This window comes from Cervus canadensis, chromosome 14 (genome assembly GCF_019320065.1).
Source record: "Cervus canadensis isolate Bull #8, Minnesota chromosome 14, ASM1932006v1, whole genome shotgun sequence".
Classification (NCBI taxonomy): Eukaryota; Metazoa; Chordata; class Mammalia; order Artiodactyla; family Cervidae; genus Cervus; species Cervus canadensis.
Genome location: NC_057399.1, coordinates 13,436,413 through 13,460,223, shown reverse-complemented (window position 1 = coordinate 13,460,223; position 23,811 = coordinate 13,436,413). Strand labels below are relative to the sequence as shown.

The 23,811-nt window shown below is 50.6% G+C and overlaps 1 protein-coding gene across 8 annotated transcripts; it reads left to right on the top strand.

Annotated features, from left to right (window-relative positions):
- The first annotated feature begins 6,154 nt into the window (after positions 1-6,154).
- Positions 6,155-23,790, top strand: NPR2 (natriuretic peptide receptor 2). Of its 8 annotated transcripts, none has more exons than XM_043486843.1 (23): positions 6,155-6,831; positions 7,200-7,301; positions 7,669-7,874; positions 13,748-13,861; positions 14,154-14,289; positions 14,530-14,624; positions 14,857-14,989; positions 15,216-15,300; positions 15,884-16,004; positions 16,167-16,241; positions 16,453-16,530; positions 16,764-16,868; positions 16,985-17,056; positions 19,669-19,828; positions 20,002-20,157; positions 20,235-20,403; positions 20,563-20,709; positions 21,202-21,325; positions 21,517-21,585; positions 22,629-22,803; positions 22,875-22,973; positions 23,225-23,316; positions 23,447-23,790. In XM_043486843.1, exons 1-23 carry the CDS (start codon positions 6,165-6,167, stop codon positions 23,510-23,512), a joined length of 3,246 nt encoding a protein of 1,081 aa, XP_043342778.1. In that variant the 5' UTR covers positions 6,155-6,164; the 3' UTR covers positions 23,513-23,790. The 8 variants fall into 8 exon arrangements, with proteins under 8 accessions (XP_043342778.1, XP_043342777.1, XP_043342782.1 ...); XM_043486842.1 differs by having other exon boundaries at positions 15,875-16,004; XM_043486847.1 differs by lacking the exon at positions 7,200-7,301.
- The last annotated feature ends 21 nt before the right edge of the window (positions 23,791-23,811 follow it).

The window sequence follows — 23,811 nt, the reverse complement described above, 5'->3', positions numbered from 1 at the left end:
ACTACCTGCTGTAAAAACAATGTGTTAAGAGTTATTAAAAGGGGCCTGGAAGGTCTCAAAGAAGAATAATAGTCAGAAAGCAAAAGAAGACAAGACATTTCAGGCTGATGGAAAAACAGTGGGTATGGACTACAGGGACTGTGTCCACTTGGGGAACAACAGACGGCTCAGTGTGTTGGGAAGGCAGACTTGGCAGCAGACGAGGATGGGGAGAAAGGCAGGAGGCAGATCCTGATGGGCTGACCTGCTTGTTCTCTATCCTGTAGATCATGGTGCTTCATAGCAATGGTACTGCCCCGGGAGGGGCATCATGGACATTTGTGGGTCATTTTTCACTGTGATGTGATAGAAGGTGGGTGCTGCTGGCATTTCAGCAGTTAGGGGCCACAGATGCTAGACTCTACAATGTGAGAATAGTTCCACACAGTTAAGAATATATTGTTTTAAAGTAGATATCTGCTTATCCCCCTAGGTCATATATTTTATGAGAGAAGTACTTTTTTTTTTTTTTGCCACACTACACAGCATGTGGGATCTTAGTTCCTGACCAGTGATCAAACATTTGCCCCCTGCAGTGGAAGCCTGGAGTCTTAACCACCAGGCCACTAGCACAGTCTAAGGACTTTTATCCTGTTAATCTTTGTACTTCAACACTAGCAATATGTTTTTGATGTCAAATGTGCTGAGTTCAGCATAATTTTTGAATCTGGGCTATTGTTACTAAGCCTAATATTGATGTATAATCTAGTACATTTTTAAATGATATGGTTTCTGATCTTACTTCTTTTAAACCCTAACTTACTCATTCCGTACAATTAGGTACAAGAAACTGAGTGTTTCAGTAAGTCTTCCGTATTTCATTATAAGCTATTGTTTTTTATGTCTCTTTTGTATTAGATTTAGGGCATTGTAGTGGTGTTTTGAAATTATGTGTATAGACCACTTATGTATTCCATTCTAGGATAGTAAGGGTGCTATTATTTAAAATATTTATTAGAAGAAGGGAGACTTAGGTCTGATAGGATCAAGAGCCACCATCATTGGTAGCCACTGGTTTCCAAAGTATTGTTTGAAGCCACAGAGCTCAGATGTTTTGCTCATGAGCTCCCTAAAATAGCAATAACCTCCTCACACAGCTTTACACTGAAATCTAACATTTACTATTCAAGTTAATAGGAGACAGAAAATATTAATCACTTCATAAGTTGAGGACTGATTGTAATCATAAAAAATATTTCATGATGATTTGATGAAGTAGATTTTAACTATCTTATGGAATAATGCATGCCAAATATAAAATAAGTTACTGGATTTTTTATCCATGGATATTTTTCAGTGTATCTGCATTTTTTGGTGGCCCATAAAACTTTCCAATTACATTTTTTTTTTAAGTCAGGTTATTGAGGTATAATTTATAGATGGTAAAACCCAAATGTGTACTCTGGTTACTTTTAGAAGAAAGTATGTCACTAATGTATTTTCCTTTGCCTATGCCAATTGTAGGAAATCTCAGAATGGGCTTAACACCCCATTTCCAATGCCAGGTTTTACCCATAATAGAAGTCTGTATCTGGTGGGAAAGACAGGAAGCCCCAGTAGTTTAAGGCATTAGCTAGCCTTTAAATGTCTCCCTAGACCAATGTGTTCATTTATATATCTGTTTGTTGGGTGTATTGACACTCTAGAACAATTCATCCTAGTAAAGTTTGGTGGAGTGAGGGACAGGCCTTTCTTTGTCAAGTGAGGGAAGGACTGTGTGAGTACCAGTTCATTCTCCGGCAGGTGAATTTTTGGCAACAGTACATGTGGACGACGAGGATCTGGAAATGAGTTCCCTTGAACCATCTGTAAATACATGGCCCGTGGAACATCCTTCTGTTCTCTCCCTGTTCAGAAGCTTCTGCCCAGGGGTTCAGGGCCTAGGAGCTCTGTCTGAGAGAGTGCCAAGGGCAGAGGGTAAGGATTGGGGGCTCACCTCTGCTACTTCACTGGGGCACCTGGGCTGCTTTTCTGTTTTACATTTAAACTTGTGTTTGAAGGCAGGGTTTTGCTGCTAAAAACAACATGTTGCAAAGCACAGCTTCCATGGAGAATCAGAGATCAAAGCGCATGGTGGCTTCTCCTGACAATTCTTAAGTGGCTTCTTAGGAAATCACTGGCTCTCCATGAAAAAAACTACTCTTCTGCGCCATCTTTTCACAAAATTTGTGTTTGTGACCCTCGCAGTATGTACCACTTCAGCTTTTAGGATACATATCCTGATAGGTAAGTTAGAAGCCGGGATTTGATTTGAAAATATTTTAAAACATTTAACTTAGAAAAATGTGTGTAAACTCAAAGTAAAAAAACCTTTGACCCTTTAAACAATAATAGCAGCTCTTTGAATATTGAATATGATGAGAAGGTGACCTCAAAGTCTAGAACCATGCTGTATGGAGGGGCAGGGGAGTCAGGAGGGGGATGGGAGTGGGCCACATAAGCAATAATGGGGGTTTGACTTGTTTTCCGGATTGTCTCTTTCCCTCACTGGGGCTATAAGAAATAATGTAGAATTTTAGTGAGGTCTTTTCTGCCTTTAATATGTTTCACTATTATTTTTTTTCTTTTTTTTGGTTTTTCACTGCAGCCACAAGGCGTGTGGGGTCTTGTGGGATCTTTGTTCCCTGACCAGGGATTGAACCCACACCGTTGCAGTGAAAGTGTGGAGTCCTAACCATTGGACTCCCAGGGAATTTCCACCATGTTTCTTTTTTATACTGCCTTCTCCTCTCCCTTACTGAAATGCTGCATTTGCAAATGTATCTTTCCTGTCTTGTTTTATCTTACTTTCCATAACTGCTCTCTGTCCTCTGTTGGCAAGTTCCCTCGGACCTGTTTTGTGTGCAAGCGACAAGCTAGTATAAGTCAAAGCCTTTTTCCGCAAGTGAGGTTGGTTAAGCAGAGAAAAGGCGGCAAGGTGTTTCATTTCTCTGGTATCCTATGGGCTTGGAGGCACAGTCTGGTGTATAGCAAGCCAGAGGGTCCAGAGTTAGCTGTGAAATCAGGTAAGTTACAAGTGTTACAAGTTCGGTACTAAACCGGGAGTCTGTTTGGGGCATCAAGGCTTAACATGGAGATTGTCATGAGCCCAAATCCCATGTTGGTCTCAGAACTCAGCAAGGGTCTTGAGGCTCCTTTGGCCAGAGTGTGACAGGCCTCAGGATTTCTTCGTGCTAAGGAACAGAGCAACTTGGAAACTACCTTAACTTCTGTTGCTGTTTAGTTGCTAAATCATGTCCGACTCTTTGCGACCCCATGGACTGTAACCCACCAGGTTTCTCTGTCCATGGGATTTCCCAGGGAAGAATACTGGAGTGGGTTGCCATTTCCTTCTCCACTAGTTGGGGAACTAGATCCCATATGCCATGCTAAGAGTTCACATGCTGCAACTAAAGATCCCACATACTGCAAGGAAGATGAAAGATCCTGTGTGCCTCAGCTAAGACCCTGAGCAGAAAATTAAAAAAAAACAAAAACAAAAAACCATGTAGGGTTGGGGGAGAGGGGCAGGAGAGGAAGCTATGGGATTTCTCTCTCAGAGACTCAGTTTTCAATTATCTTTAAATAATTGAAGTGAAATATCTTGAAATATTTGAAGAGGAGTGAACAATATATTTATAAGATTCCTCCTAGCACTGAAATTCTGTGATTCTGGCAGAGACTGTGTCATTTGGATTTGCTTCTCTGATTAAAATGTGTGTAGTTGCTTGAAAAGTATTTGGTTGATTGTATGTGAAGTTAAGAGTCATGTCTTTTTCGGGTTGTCTCATTACCCGTTTGTCTGGTCTATCCTTTTCCTTGCTCAGATAGGATGAAGTTTCTTTGCACTAACAGTGTCAGGAGCTGGAACTGGAGTTACATGTCTGTATTAAAGAGCTATCCAAAGGTTTCCATTTCTACTGGCTTGAGGGCAAAAGAGGTTGTTGGGGGGCTTGCCTTTGGCCTCTGAGCCCAAGGGGTTCCAAATGAATGCTCCTCAAAGGTAAGCCTGTATCATTCAGCTTTGTGCATTCACCCCCATAGCTTGTGCAAGGCAGACAGTGTTCAATAAAGAAATATTGTACCTGAGAATAAAATGGCATTGTTCTTTAGTTCCCTCCCCAAACCACTAGGTGTCGCCTCCACCTCAGAGAAACTGGGCCCCTCCTCCCCCTGCACACCCACCCTTCTGGCTCGTCCGGGAGCTCTCAGCTTCTTGGCATCGTGATTGCTGGAGAAGTGGCCTGAAGCAGGAGATGCCCTGTGGCTCTCGGCAGGGGGAGGGAAATGGGTTGATGTGCATCTCCTCAATGACAATGTGAGGAAAACGCCCTAAGGTCCCATGGCAGTTCCTCCCAGCAACCGCGATTTCACCCCTCCCAAGCTGGTCCTCGCAATCAGATCCAGCTCCTCCAGATCTGGGGTGTCTGGGGTGAGCCTTCCACGCTGGACGCTTAGGAGGGAGGGTGGAACCCGAAGGGGACACAGTGGGCTTCTACTGCTGGAAATGCTCTGCTGAGTCATCCCCTGAGGTTTTCTCTGGTGCGAGCCTGGGCCGTGAAGGGAGACAAAGAGAAGAGGCTGTTCTGGGGTCCTGCCCAGGAGCAGATGGTGTGATGGAAGCCCCGTGGGCTGTGGTGGCCTCTGAGGACCCGGGAGGGCACAGACGGGGCGTAGGGCCAGCAAGAGAGAGATTGGAGAGTTGAGTCTTAAGGAAAAGGGAGACTTATGGACTTCGCAAGGACTCAGGAAAAATCGGTCCTTGGGACGCCCTGGTCCTGGAGGGGCCTGTTCTTCCAGAGAGCAAGCATGTTTTGCTGGTGACGGGGAGAGAGCGTTCCCGGCAGTGAGAAGGGTGGTGTGGCTCGCTAGGTGGAGGACAAGTGAGGATACCAAATACGTGGGGGTTCCAGACTTCTTCCTGAGACTGGAGTGTCTGAGGGACTCGGGGGCATTGAGAAAGGAGACCCTCAGAAGAGCAGGATGCGCGAGGGCCGTGTAGAGAGGCCCCGGCTCCTGGGAGTGAGATGGACAGCGCGCGCTGGGGTGGCCCGGGGGGCCTGGAGGAGACCGGGCAGGCCTCAGAGTGAGGGGACGCCCGGAACCTCGCCGGCCTGGGAGGCCCTTGCGCGGCGCCCCCTGGGTGGGCGTGAGACCTGGGAGGGCCCCGGGCGGCCGGGTAGGGGTGGAGGGTGCGGGGGGCCGGGGGTGCGGGTTGGGGGAGACAGCAGGCGCCGGAGGGTGGGGCCGGGCGGGGAGAAGGAGGGGCCGCGGGGCGGGGGCGGGGACGGCGCGGGGCGGGGGCGGGCGGCTTGCCCGGGGAGTCGCACTCGGCCGCCGCCGGCGCAGCGAGCGGAGACGGCCGGGCCGCGGCGACCTGACCCGGACGAGCGGCGCGCCCGGGGGCCCAGGCAGGGGGCGGGAGGAAGCGCGGGGCTGCGCGGGCCGCCCGGGCCCAGGAGAAGCGGAGCAGAGAGGAGCTGGGACACGGGCGGGGCCGCCGCAGCTCCGGATGGGACCAGCGCCCTGGGCCCGTTAGTCCCAGCAGGAGCTTCGGGAGAAGCCTTCTCAGGGAGATTCACCCCTGCCTTCCTTCCCCTCGGGCCCAGGCCTCGCTTCGCTCCCCGCCGCCCATGGTCCCAGTCCTTCCGCCGCGCCAGCCCCCTCCCACCTTATCCCCCTGGTCCTCCTTTCCGCAGCTCTCTGCCCTCCTAGCCCCTTCGGCTGTGAGGTGCCCCCCAGGCCTTCTCTTTGTACCAGCCTGCCCCCCACCCCCACCCCATCCCAGTCTCGGATCCCCTTTTCCTTCTCAGCTTCAGATTCATCAGCCGACTTCACCCCTCACTGTCCACATCCCAGTCACAGGCCCCCTCGGCCCCTCCGTCCCCCTGCCACCCTACCCTTAGTCCTCCTCAGCCCGAGCCCGGGGCTGCTGGACCCAGTCCTCACCCGCTCCCCGGGGCTCCCTTCCTCCGTCCTCTTCCTCGCCCATCCCTGCCCCTCTCCTGTGTCCCAGCCCTCCTGGCTCATCATCACTTCTCTTCTGGCGGTCTTCCCCTGGTTCCAGGCTGGGTGGTGCTGGGGCCTCCCCCGTAGGCCCGCCTGGCCCCGGCTTCTGGGGGCGGTGGGGCCCCCGCTTGCTCCCCATGGCACTGCCATCTCTCCTGCTGGTCGTGGCAGCCCTGGCAGGTGGGGTGCGCCCTCCCGGGGCGCGCAACCTGACGCTGGCGGTGGTGCTGCCCGAACACAACCTGAGCTATGCCTGGGCCTGGCCGCGGGTGGGTCCCGCTGTGGCCCTTGCCGTGGAGGCGCTGGGCCGGGCGCTGCCCGTGGACCTCCGCTTCGTCAGCTCGGAGCTGGACGGCGCCTGCTCTGAGTACCTGGCCCCTCTGCGCGCTGTGGATCTCAAGTTGTACCATGACCCCGACCTTCTGTTGGGCCCGGGTTGCGTGTACCCCGCCGCCTCTGTGGCTCGCTTTGCCTCACACTGGCGCCTTCCCCTGCTGACCGCCGGTGCTGTGGCCTCTGGGTTTTCGGCTAAGAGTGAGCATTACCGAACCCTGGTGCGCACTGGCCCCTCTGCTCCCAAACTGGGTGAGTTTGTAGTGATGCTCCACGGGCACTTCAACTGGACCGCCCGTGCTGCCTTGCTGTATCTGGATGCTCGCACAGATGACCGGCCTCACTACTTCACCATCGAGGGCGTCTTTGAGGCCCTGCAGGGCATCAACCTCAGTGTACAGCACCAGGTGTATGCCCGTGAGCCGGGGGGCCCTGAGCAGGCCACCCACTTCATCCGGGCCAACGGGCGCAGTGAGTGTGGCCGGGGCTGTGTTAGGGCTAGGCGAGGAGGGTCGCGGTGTCCCTGGGGCTTGGCACTGGGAGGCTGTAGATGGACACGGGTGTTGAGGAGCTGATTGATGCTGGTGGTTGGGATCGAGAAGCAGATGTGGATGGAGCCCCTGGGAGAGGCCTGAGGCATTGTATTGGGTGGCAGAGGGGGGCTGCTGGTGGCTGTTCACAGGTAGATGTGAACAAGGAAGAAGATAGCATGGAGGGTGACGCTTGGGTCAGGGAGAGTGTGGGGCTGGGGGAAGTTGAATCTGGACAGCAGTGTGAGTGCCCCGGAGTGGTGAATGTAGTGGATGGTCACTCCAAAATGTGTGCCTGTCTGTGAGCAGAGACTTCTCAGACTGGGCTGCCAGGACCCCTTGGAGGCATAAGAAGAGTGAGGACTCTGTTAATGGGCTTTGAGGTACAGCAGATTTGGTGGGGAAAGACAGGTAAAGCTCACACTGAGAGAAATTCTGAGCCATCCGTGCCTTTGAGCCTAGGGAGAGGCAGGGCAGAGTGGGGGAGTGAGGAGGTCGGGTGGGAGGCAGACGGCGGGGCTCTGGGAAGAGGAGGGGCTTGAGGGATAGCTCCCTTCCTTTGGAGTCTGGAGTCAGGCTCTGACTTCTGCCAGATGGTCCTTATGGCCCCAGGGTACTTATGACATAGACTCCCAAGGGGAGGGCTGGGGGACATCTGGTGGGTGGTTGGTAGGTCAGGGCCTCTGCTCCTCGCCAAGCACGGAGAGGCAGCTGGTCAGAGGGGGGCTGTCGGGGCCCTGGCCCCTCTCTCAGGCCCCCCCCGTGTGCCTGCTCCCAGTTGTGTACATCTGCGGCCCTCTGGAGATGCTGCACGACATCCTGCTGCAGGCGCAGAGGGAGAACCTGACCAACGGGGACTACGTCTTCTTTTACCTGGACGTCTTTGGGGAGAGTCTCCGCGCGGGCCCCACACGCTCCATGGGCCGGCCCTGGCAGGATAATCGCACCCGGGAACAGGCCCAGGCCCTCAGAGAAGCATTTCAGGTATCATCTGAACCAAACTTGAAGCAGGAGAGGAACTTTTGGGGGAATTCTCTTTCACAAAACCCCACAGAAGCCCCAGCAATAGGGCGAGAATTGTAAACCATAGGGGTGAAATGGACAGGGGATTTTCTAGCCTAGCCTCACCTTTGTGGCTCTCTCTCCGTGTGCCTGCCAAGGCAACCTCTTAAGATCCTGGAATGGCTGGCTTTCCTAAGTACCAATGGTAGATATACTGTCAGGGAGAAAAGTTCAGGAGAAGACTTAGTCCCAGCCCCTAGGAGGGCTTCCACCCTTTCTGCAGAGGTGAGGCATGATTCCAGTACGGTTAGATATAAGTAAGAGATAGGATGTGATTACAGGTCCTGGAAGAGATGCTAAGAACATGAGTGGTTCAGAGGAGAGAGTCACTGTGGGCTGGGTTTAGGGAAGGCTTTGATAAAGGAAGCAAGACTCTATTGTGACTTTAAAGACAGATGTTGTTTTCCTAGTTAGAGTGGGAAAGAGGATCCAGGCAGCTAAGAGAAAAAGACAGGAATGGATCTGTTTGGGGGTTCAAGGCAAACTGACCTGACAAGAAAGAGTGGTTCACTTGGGGACAGATTATAAGAAATAATGTTGCAGGGGTAGCCTCAGATTAAGAAGAGCCCTGAATCTAAGACTGAGGTGCTTGGACTTGAATGGCCAAGTTTTCGAGTTTTTTTGGTGTGTGTGTGATGAGAAGTATACTGACAGAATTCAGGTTGGATTGGAAGAGGAGAAGACTGGACGCAGTGAGACCACCTGTATGTAACAGGTTAGAATGAGGCACAGAGGTGTGGCTTGAGCTGTGATGATGTGTCTGTGCTTATTTGTGTCTGACTCTTTGCGACCCCATGGACTGCAGCCCACTAGGTTCCTCTGTCCACAGGGTTTCCCAGGGCAAGAATACTGGAGTGAGTTGCCATTTCCTTCTCCAGGGGGTGGTGATGGTAGCAGGAATGAAAAGAAATGGATGTGAGAAACAACTTGTAGGGAGAACTGATATGACTCTGTTCACGTCTCTGCTCAGAACTTTAAATGACTGATTTCCCACTGAATGAAGTCCTGACTCCTTTTCATGACCTTTAAGATTTCCTACAGTCTGTTCTCAACCCACTTTTAAAATCTTACTTTCCAGTACGGCTGAGTACGTCGGCGGCTAGACCTCTCTCAAACCCGCGACCAAAAGCTTCCCCTTGTCTTGATGCTCCCTGCTCCTTCTGTTCACAGGGCTCTTCCTGCCTTCACCCCAAATCTCTGCCTGTTAAAATCATACCCGTGAACTGCTTCCCTCTCCTCCCACCAATTTTTCACTGATTTGTGTGCATAAGTATTTTTTTAAACTTATTTCTGCATATCCCTCCTTTTCCCAAAAGGATTTGAGGTGGCATATGGGATAACCTTAAGGTCCTTTCAGCCCTTAGATTGTCTGACTGTAAGTAGGTATGTATAAGTGCTGGACTTGTTTGGCCACCTTCTCCAGTAAGTGAGGTTTTAACATGACTGTTTTTTTTTTTAATTGGAGGATGGTTGCTTTCGCTATTTGTGTTGGTTTCTCCCACACATCAGTAGGAATCAGCCGCAGGCAGACGTGTATCCCCTCCCTCCTGAACCCCGCTCCCATCTCCCTCCTCAGCCCACCCCTCTCGGTGGTCACTGAGCGCTGGGTTGAGCGCCCCGTGGCTGTGGCTGTGATTTTGTATTTGGTTGTGTCTGACTGTGAATGACATATCTGTGTGCACTTGTGAGCATGAGTCTGTGACTGTCACACGTGAACACAGGCAGGGGCAGGACAGGTTTTGTTGATGCTGTAACTTTTGCCTAAAATGGCCCTCTCACCTTTTGTCTGTCTGAATAAGGCGTTCTTTAGGACTCGGATCAGTTATCTTCCCTTCTGGAAACAATCCCTGAATCCTCAGGCTGGACTGAATTTCCCACTCTTGTGACTAACTTTATCTCCTCTGGAACTTACTCTTCAGCCAATGTTTGATTCATTTGAAGACTGACTCATTCTATTAGAGTTTATTGAGCACCTGTTACGTCCCAGTCACTGTGCTAGGTACTAGTATACAGCAGAGAACATAACAGATATAGTCCCTGCCTTTTTGGAGTCTACATTCAGTAGAGTAGACCAACATAAACAAATAAGCAACAATACTAGCATAGAACAAATTGTGATGTAGTATGGTACTTAAAAAAAACCAATGGAGTGGTTTGAGAAGAGAGTAACAAGGGAACTGTGCTTTAGCTACCGTGGTCAAGGAACGTCTCCCTGACCCTCCCAGATAGCAAGATTCCACAGCCTTCTGGGCCACATTTTCTTTGTGGAGGGAACAACTTTCTCTCTTGTGGGAGAATTTCTACCAGCCAAGAGGCCCCAGCATTTAGGATAGGGGAGGAGGGATATAGTCCACTAACAATTAGTTACAGACAATTGATCTTTGAACGTTGTGGGAATCAGGGACACCCACCCCTCCATGCAGTCAAAAATCTGAGCATCACTTTATAGCCGGGCCTCCCCATCAGAAGTTCCACATCTGTGGATTCAGCCGACCATGGATCATACAGTACTGTGGTCTGTGTTTACTGGGAAAAAAAAAAAAAAGGCCGCATTATCAGTGGACCCATGCAGTTCATACCCATGTTGTTCAAGGGCTGACTGTAAATTAATTCTCAGCTCTCCCACTCACTGTAGGCGTTATTCAGACAGAAAAGCAAAGAGGGAGGTTTTGCTACAGTACAAGAGAAGGGGCAGTCAAGAACATGCCGAATGGACCATCAAGGTGGTGAGGTGGGGAGCGGGGGTGATGGGGTATCCTCTGACAAAGCTGTTCTTTGCCTTTTCTGATCCCAAAGCCGGGCAGGGGGTTAGGGAGGTTGTGTGGTCAGTTTCAGACAAGGATGAAAGAGCAGAGAGGCCTCACCCCAGACATACCTGGCCCACTGTGGTCCCAGACTGGGCTAGCCTGGAGAAGGTGGCAGCAGAGATGAGGAGCCCCTGATACAGATGTCCACAGCCTTTCCAGGTGGCTGTCGTGCCCGAGGAAAGGGTCCCAGCTTGTGCCGGATACTAGCTAGCGTGGGGGAGAGGACCCTAAAATTGAGTCTGTTGCTATGATTTTTCTCCCTCATTAAACCATAGCTGTTAAAGGGCAGGGATCATGCTTACCTGTGTAGTGTGTGTGCCCAGCACATGTTTGCTGAGTTAAATCAAGGTGTGTGTTGGGAAGAGGGGGACAGAGTCAGGAATTCTTCTAGATAGAAGTAGAGCTGGCAGATACTATAAACCGAGATGATCAGTCAGGAGAGGGGAAAAATAAGTAGATATGGTAGAGCTAAACAAGTGACTCAGCTCTAAGGACCCAGAGCCTCTGTCTGGACATTTTAGAACATTGGACAGACTGGCCCAGAAATCCAGGCAAAAGCCACCACCTAGGTGACCAGCATGAGACTAGGTTACAGAGTGGGGACTCCAGCATCTAGAATGGACGCCAGCACTAAACCAAGGGCTGTGTGGGGCAGCATCTCCTCTGGAGACCACCATTCTGTCCATTGATCGGGGTTGGGTGCGGGTGGGCCCATGGGCTGGGCCAGGCGTCTGCTGCGCTTCCACATTTCCTGGGTGCCCTTCGGGCTTCCATCACTGCTGCACTCATTTTTGGCAGCCTTTGCTTGTTTTTTTTTTTTTTCCCAGCTGGGGTCCCCTATGAAACGGGACAGTGACCTACCTTTACCTTCTCTCTAGCCCCTGAGCAAGAACAGCAATTCTTTGGCGGTTCTTCTGCTTCTCTCTCTCTTTTTTAGTAGCTAGTAACCACAGCAGAAGAGTCTAGCAGAGCAGTTTTCGATGTGTGGTCTTGGGATCCTGGGGGCCCCTGGAATCCTTTTATGGGGACCATGAGGTCAAAACTATTTTAAAAATACTGAGATGTTATTTGTCACTCTCATTCTTCCATGATTGTACAGTGGAGTTTTCCAGAGGCTACGTGATGTGAGATGATGTCATCACTCTGGCAGCTATAGAAGGTGTGCTTGTGTATTCTTGCGCTTTAGAACTTTGTCAGTTTTTATTTCTCCTCTGGCAAATATTGATAGATGTAATCCACATTACGGACTCCTGGGGGTCCTCCGTAATTTCTAGTAGTGAGGGGTTGTGAGACCAAAAACATTTGAGAACTGCTGGTCTAGCAAACAAACCAACCTAGGGAATTACTTTTTTAAAAAGCACTGGAAATCTATCATCAACATTTGTATTGAAATATAAATTGTGTGAAGCCTGATCTTTTCAAGGTTTTTTTGGTAATGTTTAAAAAATTGTATTTATTTATTATCTTTGGCTGTGCTGGGTCTTCATTGGTGCGAGTGGGCTTTCTCTCGCTGTGGCGAGTCGGGGCTGCTGTTGAGGTGTGCAGGCTTCTCATTGCAGTGGTTTCTCTTGCTGGGGAGCACGGGCTCTAGAGCGTAGGCTCTGTAGTCGTGGCGCGTGGACTCAGCTGCTCTGTGGCACGTGGGACCTTCTCGGATCAGGGCTCAAACCTGTATCTTTTGCATTGGCAGGTGGATTCTTAACAACTGGACCTCCAGGGAAAGTCCCTCGAGTCTTTTAACTAACTTTTTACATTGTCAGCCATGTCCTACCTTTCTGTTCTTATTTTATTCATTGAATACGTGTTCCTGAATGAACCCTTCCAGCCCCACCCTCAGTCTCCCTCTCCTTTTTAATTCTGTCTGACAGTGGAAGAGTGTTAGCAATGTGCGGTCAATCATCCGCACACTCCAGTAAGAATAACTACCTCAGTAGGCAAACTCTAGTCTGTATACTGAATATGTGTTATGAGCTGACTTCACTATTTCGTACCCGGAGTGAATTGATCTAGAATGGATCATAAGTAATATATCTAGTATCTCTATGATACTTTAGGGATTAAAGACACGGATTAACACAATTGCTAGAAATGACTTGTTTTAATCTACCATTTCAGAAAATATATTGATCTACAGTCTTTCCCCAAAGTTGTCATGCCGGTTTTCTGACCAAGGCAGAGAGGCTAGTGATTGTGGAGGCCCGAGGTGCAGGCAGAGGCCAAGAAGGGGGACGTGTGTGAGGGCGGTGGGAGCCAGGCAGGCACCCCCGTGGAAGATGGAGAAATGCTGACTGTGGCCAGGGAGAAGTGTACACAGCTAAGACCACATGTGTCACTGGCTTACCTGTGAGGTGTGTGTGGGCGTGGGCCCGTGTGCTTTCCTTGTGACTCATGACTTGTGGGACTAGGCTGGTATGCAGGGCAGTACTACACACAGTGGGTGTTCTGCACACGTTAAAGGGATGGGCTCGTGGCTTTTTGCAGATGGAATCATTCTCTCAAAGTATTTCCCCCACTTGTCACGGGACCTGAAATCTCTTTAACTCGCTGGGTGGAAGCACTGGGCCAACATTCTGCTGATAGCATTAGCAGTATTAGCACCAGGGAGAGGAGCTGTTGCTCAGGGTTGTCCTTGCCGGTAACAGGTACCCAGAGGGGAAGGGACCGAGGAGCTCTGAGGGACAGCAGGGGCTTCAGGGAGATGAAGAGCCCGCCTGGTGGGTGGAGTCGGCTTTGTCTGTTTCTTAGTCTCCACATTCCCGGAACCATCCACTGACAGATGGTTCTATCTATCTTGTGTGAGGAGTGCCCCCCTTCTCCCAGATGTATTAACCACACACACACACAGTGTTTAGCATCCTCTCAGCCTTCAGGGTCACCCACGTACATTTTATATCATGTGTATTTCACCACGTTTCTCTCTCCTGCCTCCTCTCTTCCCCTAATTCCCATCTTGAATCCTTTTCACTCTCCCATGTGCTGTGGGTCCAGACGGTATTGGTCATCACATACCGAGAACCCCCGAATCCTGAGTACCAGGAATTCCAGAATCGTCTTCTGCTTAGAGCGCGGGAGGATTTTGGCGTGGAGCTGGCCCCTTCCTTGGTAAGCAGATCTCTCTTTCCCCGAGAGTCAGGCCAGGCTTTGAGGAAAGGCTCTTCTCCCTAACTCAGAATACAGCCTTGGCCACAGAGCCAGCCCTCCTGTGGGGGCTGACGGCTTCCATCTGGGTTTTTCCCTTCTGCCCTGGCGAGGCAGGGATGGCCCCTTAGCTATGGGAGGAGGGAAGAAAGCGAGCCAGGAGGAGGGGAAGAAGGAGACCCCAGAGATGGGAGGGGGGCTGGAGAAGGGGCCTGGCGGGACCTTTGGAGAGCACTGCTGAAGTTACCACCCCCAGATGAACCTCATTGCTGGCTGCTTCTACGATGGGATCCTTCTGTATGCCGAAGTCCTGAATGAGACCATACGGGAGGGAGGCGCCCGGGAAGATGGACTCCGAATTGTCGAGAAGATGCAAGGACGAAGATACCGTGGTAATGGAGAGGGTCAGATGAGGGCCAGAGTGTGGCTGGCGGGCTCAGCAGTGGAGTGGGCAGAGGCAAACGGACATCAGGGGCAGGAGAGAAAGTTAGCTGGGGTCAGAGCACCGGGCTGAGGTGGACACATGCTAGAACGGGGGCAGGGGCGGACCGCCAGGTAACTAGAGGGCTTGGGAAGATGGGAGAGGGGCCAAGGGCAGATCTCCAAGTAAGGGGTGCTCCTTTCTGTCTTAGGTGTAACTGGACTGGTCGTTATGGACAAGAACAACGACCGGGAGACCGATTTTGTCCTGTGGGCCATGGGAGACCTGGTTTCCGGGGACTTTCAGGTGATGGGGGAGGAGGCAGGGAAGAGTGTGGGGCCTACAAGCCCAGCTTTTAGGGTTCTTACGGGGGCAGAACCAAAGGCATTGGAGGCAGGGCCTTACTTTCTCTCCTGGAGCTGCATGACGGTGGTGGGGGGAGCGGCAGGCTGGGGAGAAGAGCAGCTGAGGAGCTGGGGATCGGGGGAGGAGGCTGGTGGGAGCAGGCCCGTGGGCCCCGTTCTCTCCATCCTCACAGCCTGCAGCTCACTACTCGGGAGCTGAGAAGCAGATTTGGTGGACAGGACGGCCCATCCCCTGGGTGAAGGGGGCCCCCCCCTTGGACAATCCCCCCTGTGCCTTTGACCTGGACGACCCGTCCTGTGATAAAAGTGGGTGTGTGCAGGGACTGGGAGCAGCCCTTCCTCTCTCTGCTTTCTGTTCCCGTATTTCCTGCTCATGCCCGCCTGCCCCCGACTCTCGGCTCTGTCTCCTCCACCCGCTCCCTCCTTCTCTACCTCAAGAGATGGGTCTGCTCCCTGCACCCAAGAGCCTCGCCCTCTTCTGGCTCACAAGGCCACACACAGTCTTTCTCAGGGACCCCCCTCTCCCCTTCAGCTCCACTTTCAACTCTGGCCATTGTGGCGCTGGGCACAGGGATCACCTTCATCATGTTTGGTGTCTCCAGCTTCCTCATCTTCCGGTGAGTTCTGGGCTTTCCGCTGACAGGCCCCCTTAGCTGTAACTCCGCCGCCTCTAGCCTCTCTTGTCAGTTGTCTTTCCGCCTTGGTCTTGTTTCCCCCTCCCCGACTTTGGTTCTAGACTGGGTGCACTAGCCTAGAATTAGTGACTTTGAGTGGGGTCTTCTATGGGCAAAGGTGAACTTTCCATGGATGCTACCATGGCACTAGTGGTAGAGAACGCACCTGCCAATGCAGGAGACGTAGGAGATGTGGGTTCGAGCCCCTGGAGGAGGCTATGGCTACCCACTCCAGTATTCTTGCCTCGAGAATTCCATGGACAGAGGAGCCTGGTGGGCTATAGTCCATAGGGTTGCACAGAGTCGGGCAGCATTTTAAGAAGGTACTTTATCTTCAGTCTCTGTGTTTTTACCTAAGCACAGGGCTTGTGTCCGACCCACAGAAGCTCTTCACTCTCTCTCTGTCCTGTCTCTCGGGTGTGACAACTGCAGCCTTGAGAGCTGCCGGGAAGCCCCCGCCACCCCGCAGCTGGCTTCTGGGGTAGGATCGGGCTTGCCAGTCAGCTGAGGGGTGCAGTCCTTACAGAAAACTGATGCTGGAGAAGGAGCTGGCCAGCATGTTGTGGCGCATCCGCTGGGAAGAGCTGCAGTTCGGCAATTCAGAGCGATGCCACAAAGGTGCAGGCAGCCGCCTCACGCTGTCGCTGGTGAGCCCTGGTCTCAGCTGTCCCTCCGCTTCCCTCTGAGTGCCTGTCCTTTCGTCCCCTGGACCTTTCCCAGCACATCAGCCTGTAATGATAGCGCCTGCACCGCCACCACCTCCTAACGCTCCTTTCATCCTTCCGCCTCCATGTTGCCCTTGGCCCCAGCGGGGATCCAGTTACGGCTCGCTCATGACAGCCCATGGGAAATACCAGATCTTTGCCAACACCGGTCACTTCAAGGTGAACAGTCATCCGCTTATTCTGGTCCCCACCATTTCATCCTGTCTCATCCGCATCCTTCACCTCTTCCCGTGGCCCTCTGTCCCTCGCCAGCCTCCTCTCTCTGTCTGGCTGAGCTCCTGGGTGCTCCCACAGTTCTCTAGTCTTTCCCAGCACCCAGAGGCTCCTTCGGAGATTAACGTTCCTCTTCCCCTTTCACTCCCACCCTCAGGGAAATGTTGTGGCCATCAAACATGTGAATAAGAAGCGCATCGAGCTGACCCGGCAGGTTCTGTTTGAACTCAAACATGTAAGTCACGGTGTATGGATTGAGGGCCCAGGATAAACACGGATGTGGAAGGGGAAGGAGAGGACTAGGGAATGGTAATACTGGCTGGGAGGGCAAGTGGCTCATTTATAAATGACTTTGAGTTGTGAGTACAATTAAGAGAAAGGTCCTCTCCTGTAGTGATAGATTTCTGTATCTAATTTTTAGCTCTTTTAATTCTCTTTTCTTCCTTTCTTTTTTCCCTCTTTGGCTAGATGAGAGATGTTCAGTTTAACCATCTCACTCGCTTCATTGGCGCCTGCATAGACCCTCCCAACATCTGCATTGTCACCGAGTATTGTCCTCGTGGGAGTTTACAGGTGTGGGATCTAGGTGGGGATTATGGGGGCAAGGGACACAGACCCAAGATTACATCAACTGTGCGGGTGACGGTGGGCTGGAATAGTCACATCATCTATTCCATGTCACTTACCAGGATATTCTGGAAAATGACAGCATCAACCTGGACTGGATGTTTCGTTATTCACTCATTAATGACCTTGTTAAGGTGAGTCTTCCCTACTCCTTGAGCTCATCCACTTTAATAATACCTCCTTTTTTCTGTCTTTGCTTAGGATTTCTCTTCCTGGTCCTCTAAAAATTCTATTCTCTCCACTTCCCCTTATTCTGAAGGTTGGGTAATAATGGGTAAACAAGGGATCTGGGGCTTTTAAATTGGGAGGAATGAGTTTTACTTGCCACAGAGAGTCTTTGTAGCAAATTTTTGTTTTCCCACACTAGACACCTCAAATCTCTCTCCATCGTCCTTTTATTTTTTTAACCTCCAAGAGTTTATATTAAAATCTCTTAGCAGGGAAAAATGAATGTGGTCTCCAAACATACTTATCGTCTGGGTTTTTTAACCCTTATTTTTCTCTGTCATTTACTCTCTAGCCAATATTTGGCATATCTGCTCTTTTGTTCAGAAAAACTGAACATTTTCAAAAAGAACATTTTACGAAGTAAATGTAAAGTTTACATTTACATAAAAAAGTAAGTTTTACTTACTTCTCTAAATAAAACTGAGAAGCCAAGGAAAACTATGCTAATCATTTGGTATCTTCTAAGATACTAGGCCGGAGAAGGCAATGGCACCCCACCCAGTCCTCTTGCCTGGAAAATCCCATGGATGGAGGAGCCTTGTAGGCTGCAGTCCATGGGGTCGCTAGGAGTTGGACACGACTGAGTGACTTCACTTTCACTTTTCACTTTCATGCATTGGAGAAGGAAATGGCGACCCACTCCAGTGTTCTTGCGTGGAGAATCCCAGGGATGGGGCAGCCTGGTGGGCTGCCGTCTATGGGGTCGCACAGAGTCGGACATGACTGAAGCGACTTAGCAGCAGCAGCAGCAGCAGCAAGATACTAAGCTTCAGCTATTTTCAAGTGACCCAGAGGTCCATGGATTTGTGGAGGTATAAATTTACATCTTGCCCAGGTGTTTAGAAGCAAGTCCCTGGGTTAGTGAGCTAGCCTAGTGGATCACCTGTACAACACCTGAAGCTGGCTTTGGTTATTCTGCTTAGTTCTAATGAAGTTATTTTAAAAATTTTGTGTGTAATGTAAAGTTTGCCATCAAATGAGAGAGAAATTATTAGGTAACGTTGATGTGGTGCTCAACGGGAGGTGTGATGATAAATTATAAGAAAAACATGACTCTTAAGAGAACAATGATTTGATGGAAAGGTTTTATAACAAATCCAGAAGCCTAATCATATCTACATTCACGAATTTGGAGATTTCCAAAGGTTTGCTGATGTCAAGATGAAACAAATAAGAAGAAAGAGTTGACAGAGACTAGAGTTTTGAATTGTTTAGGCCCAGAGCTAACCATTTAGAGGAGTTTTGGTTAGCGCTGTGTCCTTTTTCTATTCCACCCGAACTGACTTCCCAGGGGAAGCACCACTGTGTCTTCTAAGGACCTGCCTTAGAGTCCTTCACAGGCAAAGGTTCTCTCCGCTCTGGCCCTGTGGGGTCAGAAGTTTCAGGCTTCTGCACTGACTTGGCAGCTACCTCCTACCTTGGTCCATTTTCCAGGGTTTTTTAAAAAAAACTATTTATTTATTTTTGGTTGTGCTAGGTCTTTGTTGCTGCCTATAGGCTTTCTCTAGTTGCCGTAAGCAGGGGCTACTCTTTATCGCAGTTCATGGGCTGCTCGTTGCAGTAGCTTCTCTTGTTGTAGGGCCCAGGCTCTGGGTGCTCAGGTTTCAGTAGTTGCGGTTCACAGGCTTAGCTGCTCTGGGTCATGTGGGATTTTCCTGTACCAGGGACTGAATCTGTGTCCCCTGCCTTGGCAGACAGATTCCCATCCACTGTGCCACCAGGGAAGTCCTAGGTTTTCCTAATTTACCATCCTCTCCACTTTCTCTCTGGTCCTCATTCCCTCTAGTAGATCACTTTTCTCCTCCATCTCGACCTGCCTGCCTGTTCACGGTTATACGTTAAAGTTTCCAACTGGCTTATCTTCCTTGGTGCATCTGGGTACTCTTAATATCTGAATCTCAAAGCACGCCTTCCTGAGCAGTGGCCAAGCATTTGAGGCCATCGTGGGTGTAGTATTCTTGGAGTTCACCCTCATAGTTCTGTTCCCTTCATTGCTCGGAAGACAGACTGCCCTTTCCAGGGTAATGACTGATAGCTCCCTTCGTCCCTCTTCTTACGCATGTCTCCTGTCCCTGGTGCTTAGGTGCTGACATACTGCTTAAGGTACCAGGAAGACATGGTGGTGGTTTAGTTGCTAAGTTTTGTCGGACTCTTGCAACCTTATGGACTATAGCCTGCCAGGCTCTCTGTCCATGGGATTTCCCAGGCAAGAATACTGGAGTGAGTTGCCATGCCCTCCTCCAGGGGATCTTCCCAACTCAGGGATCAAACCCAGGTCTCCTGCATTGCAGGCAGATTCTCTACCATCTGAACCACCACGGAAACCCATGGAAGAGATGACTCTCCTATTTTTGCCTGCTTCTTTGAGTGGAAACTGTACAAAGGATGCCTTCCAAAATTAGCATATTGTTTTTATGGCCCCGAGATCTTTAGACAGCTAGCTAATGCCCATCTCGTGGAGAGGGGGTATCCTAAGCCAGATATGATCCGATCCTCTGACTTGATCTGTGTCCTGCAGGGCATGGCCTTTCTCCATAACAGCATTATTGCATCCCATGGGAGTCTCAAGTCCTCCAACTGTGTGGTGGATAGTCGTTTCGTGCTCAAAATCACAGACTATGGCCTGGCCAGCTTCCGATCAACTGCTGAACCTGATGACAGCCATGCCCTCTATGCCAGTGAGGCCTTTCCCCACAACCCACTTCTGCATTGCCCTCCCCGGCCCTGATCATTTCCACCTAGGGAGGGTGGGAGAGGGAGATGGAGTGACAGCACTGTGGCGAGCATTATGCGAATGAGCCCACGTGGGCTTGGGGATTCCATCTTTGAAGACCTGGTTTCCTCTTTTCAGAGAAGCTGTGGACTGCCCCAGAACTGCTCAGTGGGAACCCCCTGCCGACCACAGGCATGCAGAAGGCTGATGTCTATAGCTTTGGGATCATCTTACAGGAGATAGCACTTCGCAGTGGGCCTTTCTACTTGGAGGGCCTGGATCTCAGCCCCAAAGGTAAGAGTCAATCTACTACCCAGCGCTTCCCCTACCTGGAGGACCTGTTCTTCAACCAAGCCTTTGATCACTCTCAGAGATTGTCCAGAAGGTCCGGAATGGTCAGCGGCCTTATTTCCGGCCAAGTATTGACCGGACCCAACTGAATGAAGAGCTAGTTTTGCTGATGGAGCGATGTTGGGCCCAGGACCCAGCTGAACGACCAGACTTTGGACAGATTAAGGGCTTCATTCGCCGCTTTAACAAGTGAGAGGGCATGACGGGGCAGGGGCTCCCCAGGGATAGAGGCCTCATCAGTCTTAGTGGATGAGGTGGGGCTGGAGGGGCCAAGAGGGTGGGCTGGGTAGAAAGCCCTGGGAGTCTTGAACATCTTGGAGCAGGTACCATATCCTGGCCTCCTTCCAGGGAAGGTGGCACCAGCATTTTGGACAACCTCCTGCTGCGCATGGAGCAGTATGCCAACAACCTGGAGAAGCTGGTGGAGGAGCGCACACAGGCTTACCTGGAGGAGAAACGCAAGGCTGAGGCTCTGCTCTACCAAATTCTACCCCAGTGAGACTTCTGACCCCTTCCTGAATTTTCCTTTGGTATCTGCTCTATTGCTTTCTACCTCATCCAGCTTCTGACAACTCCCTTCCCAACCCTCAGAACAAACCCTGCTTTGTCACATCTTGCTACTGTGAGCCCATTCTGGCTCTAGACCGTGTTTTTCATTCTGTCTCCAAATGAGCTGTGCTGCCTTCTTCCTGGCCTCCTATCCCTTCTTCTTAGGATGCTGCTCTACCAGAGCTTCGCTCCAGTGAATGTAGGCAGAACCGTCCCATCTTAGGACATTTGGCCTGCAGCCCAGGGATCCTCTTCCAACCCCCACCACGTGTCTACCCTATCTTGCTCTGGACTGTCATGACTTCCCAGCCACCTTCCTTCTCCTCCTCCAGGCTCAGCTTTCACGTTAGAACCCATCTCTGCTCCAGCCATGCACTCCTTTCCTCTCCCTTTGCCCCCTTCTCTGAGTCTGGCTTGGACTGTACCCTTGCCTCCTAGTTCAGTGGCAGAGCAGTTAAAACGGGGAGAGACTGTACAGGCTGAGGCCTTTGACAGCGTTACCATTTACTTCAGTGACATCGTTGGCTTCACAGCTTTGTCGGCAGAGAGCACCCCCATGCAGGTGAGAGACAGGTTAGGGGCCAGGGGCAGTGGGGGGGCACCTAGGGGAGCTTAACTGGGGCATAGAGATCCTTGATAATAGGAAAGACTAGCTTGTTCTGGAGTTTCCATATCTTGTCACGGCTCGTATGTTAAAAATTCTTAGAAAGTCAGTCACAAGTTTTAAGCCCTCTTCTTTCCCATCCCTGTTAGGTGGTGACACTTCTTAACGATCTGTATACGTGTTTCGATGCCATAATTGACAACTTTGACGTCTACAAGGTGAGAGCTGGGGCTGCCCTTCCACTGACACCTTTAGAACCCAGTCTCCCGAACCCCACGTGCCTTACCTGCCCCGTGGTCAGTTTTCCCGCTTGAGTCTCTGGCATTGTAGTGCTGGAGTGCCCTTTATAGACAGCTGAGGCTCTGGCACTGTAGTTGTACATCCCAGTCTAATCCCTTGTGAATCCTTGAGCCTTCCCTAATCAGAACCATCACAAGATCTAGTCTGCCACTTTTTGACTGAGGGTATGGTCAGTCTAGCCATCTTTTCTCTTCATCCCCTCCAGACCTGGAGGAAGTATACAGGATGTGGGTATAGAATGATATATTGGGGTGAAGGACAAGATACATAGTGAAAGCTTTTTGTTGAAGTCATTGAGTCATTTAAGGTAGGCTTTATGGTGCTTGGGAATAAAAAACGATCCGACTTTGTGGCTGTGTGGCCTTGGGCAAGTAAGAGAAGCTCCTTGAGCCTCAGATGTTTTATCTGTATGATGGGAATAATAGACTTATTGTGAATAAGTGCCTAACATTGTGTAGATAATAAATACCCACTCTTGTCCCTTCCCTTTGGATTCACTCTGCCATCTCTTATTTACCATAATGAAGAATTCCCATAAACCCTTTATTTGGATTTACCAATTGTATTTCCCATTTGCTTTATTTTAAAAAAATCTATCTATATATCCATATAATTATTTTCTGAACCTTGTGCAAGTAAGTGGCAGACACAGTGGCCCTTCATTCCTAAATAAGTCTCTGTGTAGTTCCTAAAAACCAGGGCCTTCTCTTATACAGCTTCAGTACAGTTAACAAAGCCAAGTGCCTGCTTTCTTTCCTTTGACACTTTGGGCTTATGTAGGGCTCACTTCATTGGGCCTGCTTCTCCCAGATTCTCAGGACCGGGGCACTTATTTGCCAGTCAGTATCTGGCTTCCCAGCTGCCAGGATGACTCATGGTGGTACTCAGCTTGTCTCCTCTTACTCTTCCCCACCCCCATTGATACAGATAGAGATGACCTTTTTATCCCCCTCTCAATCAGGTAGAGACGATTGGAGATGCCTACATGGTGGTATCTGGTCTCCCAGGCAGAAATGGTCAGCGTCATGCCCCAGAAATTGCTCGTATGGCCCTGGCGTTACTGGATGCAGTTTCTTCCTTCCGCATCCGCCACCGACCCCACGACCAACTGCGGCTGCGCATAGGGGTCCATACAGGTAGCGCTGACTCTTCCTCCTGCCCTCGTACCCACCTTCCCCAGGCTCTTCCAGCCTGTTTCTTCTAACAGGGCCCGTCTGTGCTGGGGTCGTCGGCCTGAAGATGCCCCGCTATTGTCTCTTTGGAGACACAGTGAACACTGCTTCCCGAATGGAGTCTAACGGTCAAGGTGAGACATCAGCCTCAGCCTCCATCTGGGTTGGCCTTTTCTTCCTTTCAGACTTCCTCCAAATCTCTCAATTGGATAGACTGCAGTTCCTGATTGCCCTGCCCTTGGACATATTTTGGTTCTAGTGCATGTGCCCCGGGAACACTGAGACCCCCCTGAGGGATGGTGGTCGGGTAAAGCTCTGATACTGCAGTTCTTCGGTTGCCTTTTCTTTGATTCTTCTTTCCGTCATCTCTCCTGTCCTGCCCCAGCCCTGAAGATTCATGTCTCCTCTACCACCAAGGATGCCCTGGATGAGCTCGGATGCTTCCAGCTAGAGCTTCGAGGGGATGTGGAGATGAAGGTGATGGCAGGCCACAGGGAGGGAATCATGGAAAGGGAGGATCAACGTGACTGTGGAGGCCATGGGGGAAGAGAGGGAGGTATGAGGAATAACAGAAGAATCTGAATTATCTCTGCTCCCCCAATTCCAGGGAAAAGGAAAGATGCGAACTTACTGGCTCCTAGGAGAGCGGAAAGGACCTGCTGGGCTCCTATAAACCCTACTTCTTCCCAAGTCAGACAATCCCCTGCTGCTGGTACCTGGGTGGGCAGTAGCCATCATCTCTCCACACATCAGAAGTGGACATTGTCACATGAGATGGAAACCAACATGCATAAAACCCCCACCTTATATGGAAACTGTTGCCCTTTGCAGCTCAGTCTTGTACATATACCTGTCCCTCTCTGGCCTGGTCCCCTTCCTCCCTACCTTCTGTAAATATCTGTATCTAAACCAGAATATTTTGGCCAAATATAAAACAAACAAACAAAAACAGTTATGGGTGACACAGTCTGC

Bases quoted from the DNA above. Each gene is read 5' to 3' on its own strand.
- NPR2 (XM_043486842.1), top strand. From the start codon at position 6,165: ATGGCACTGCCATCTCTCCTGCTGGTCGTGGCAGCCCTGGCAGGTGGG. The intron at 16,005-16,166 runs GTGAGCCCTGGT...CCTTGGCCCCAG, and splicing joins GCCGCCTCACGCTGTCGCTG to CGGGGATCCAGTTACGGCTC. The intron at 21,586-22,628 runs GTGAGAGCTGGG...CCTCTCAATCAG, and splicing joins ACAACTTTGACGTCTACAAG to GTAGAGACGATTGGAGATGC.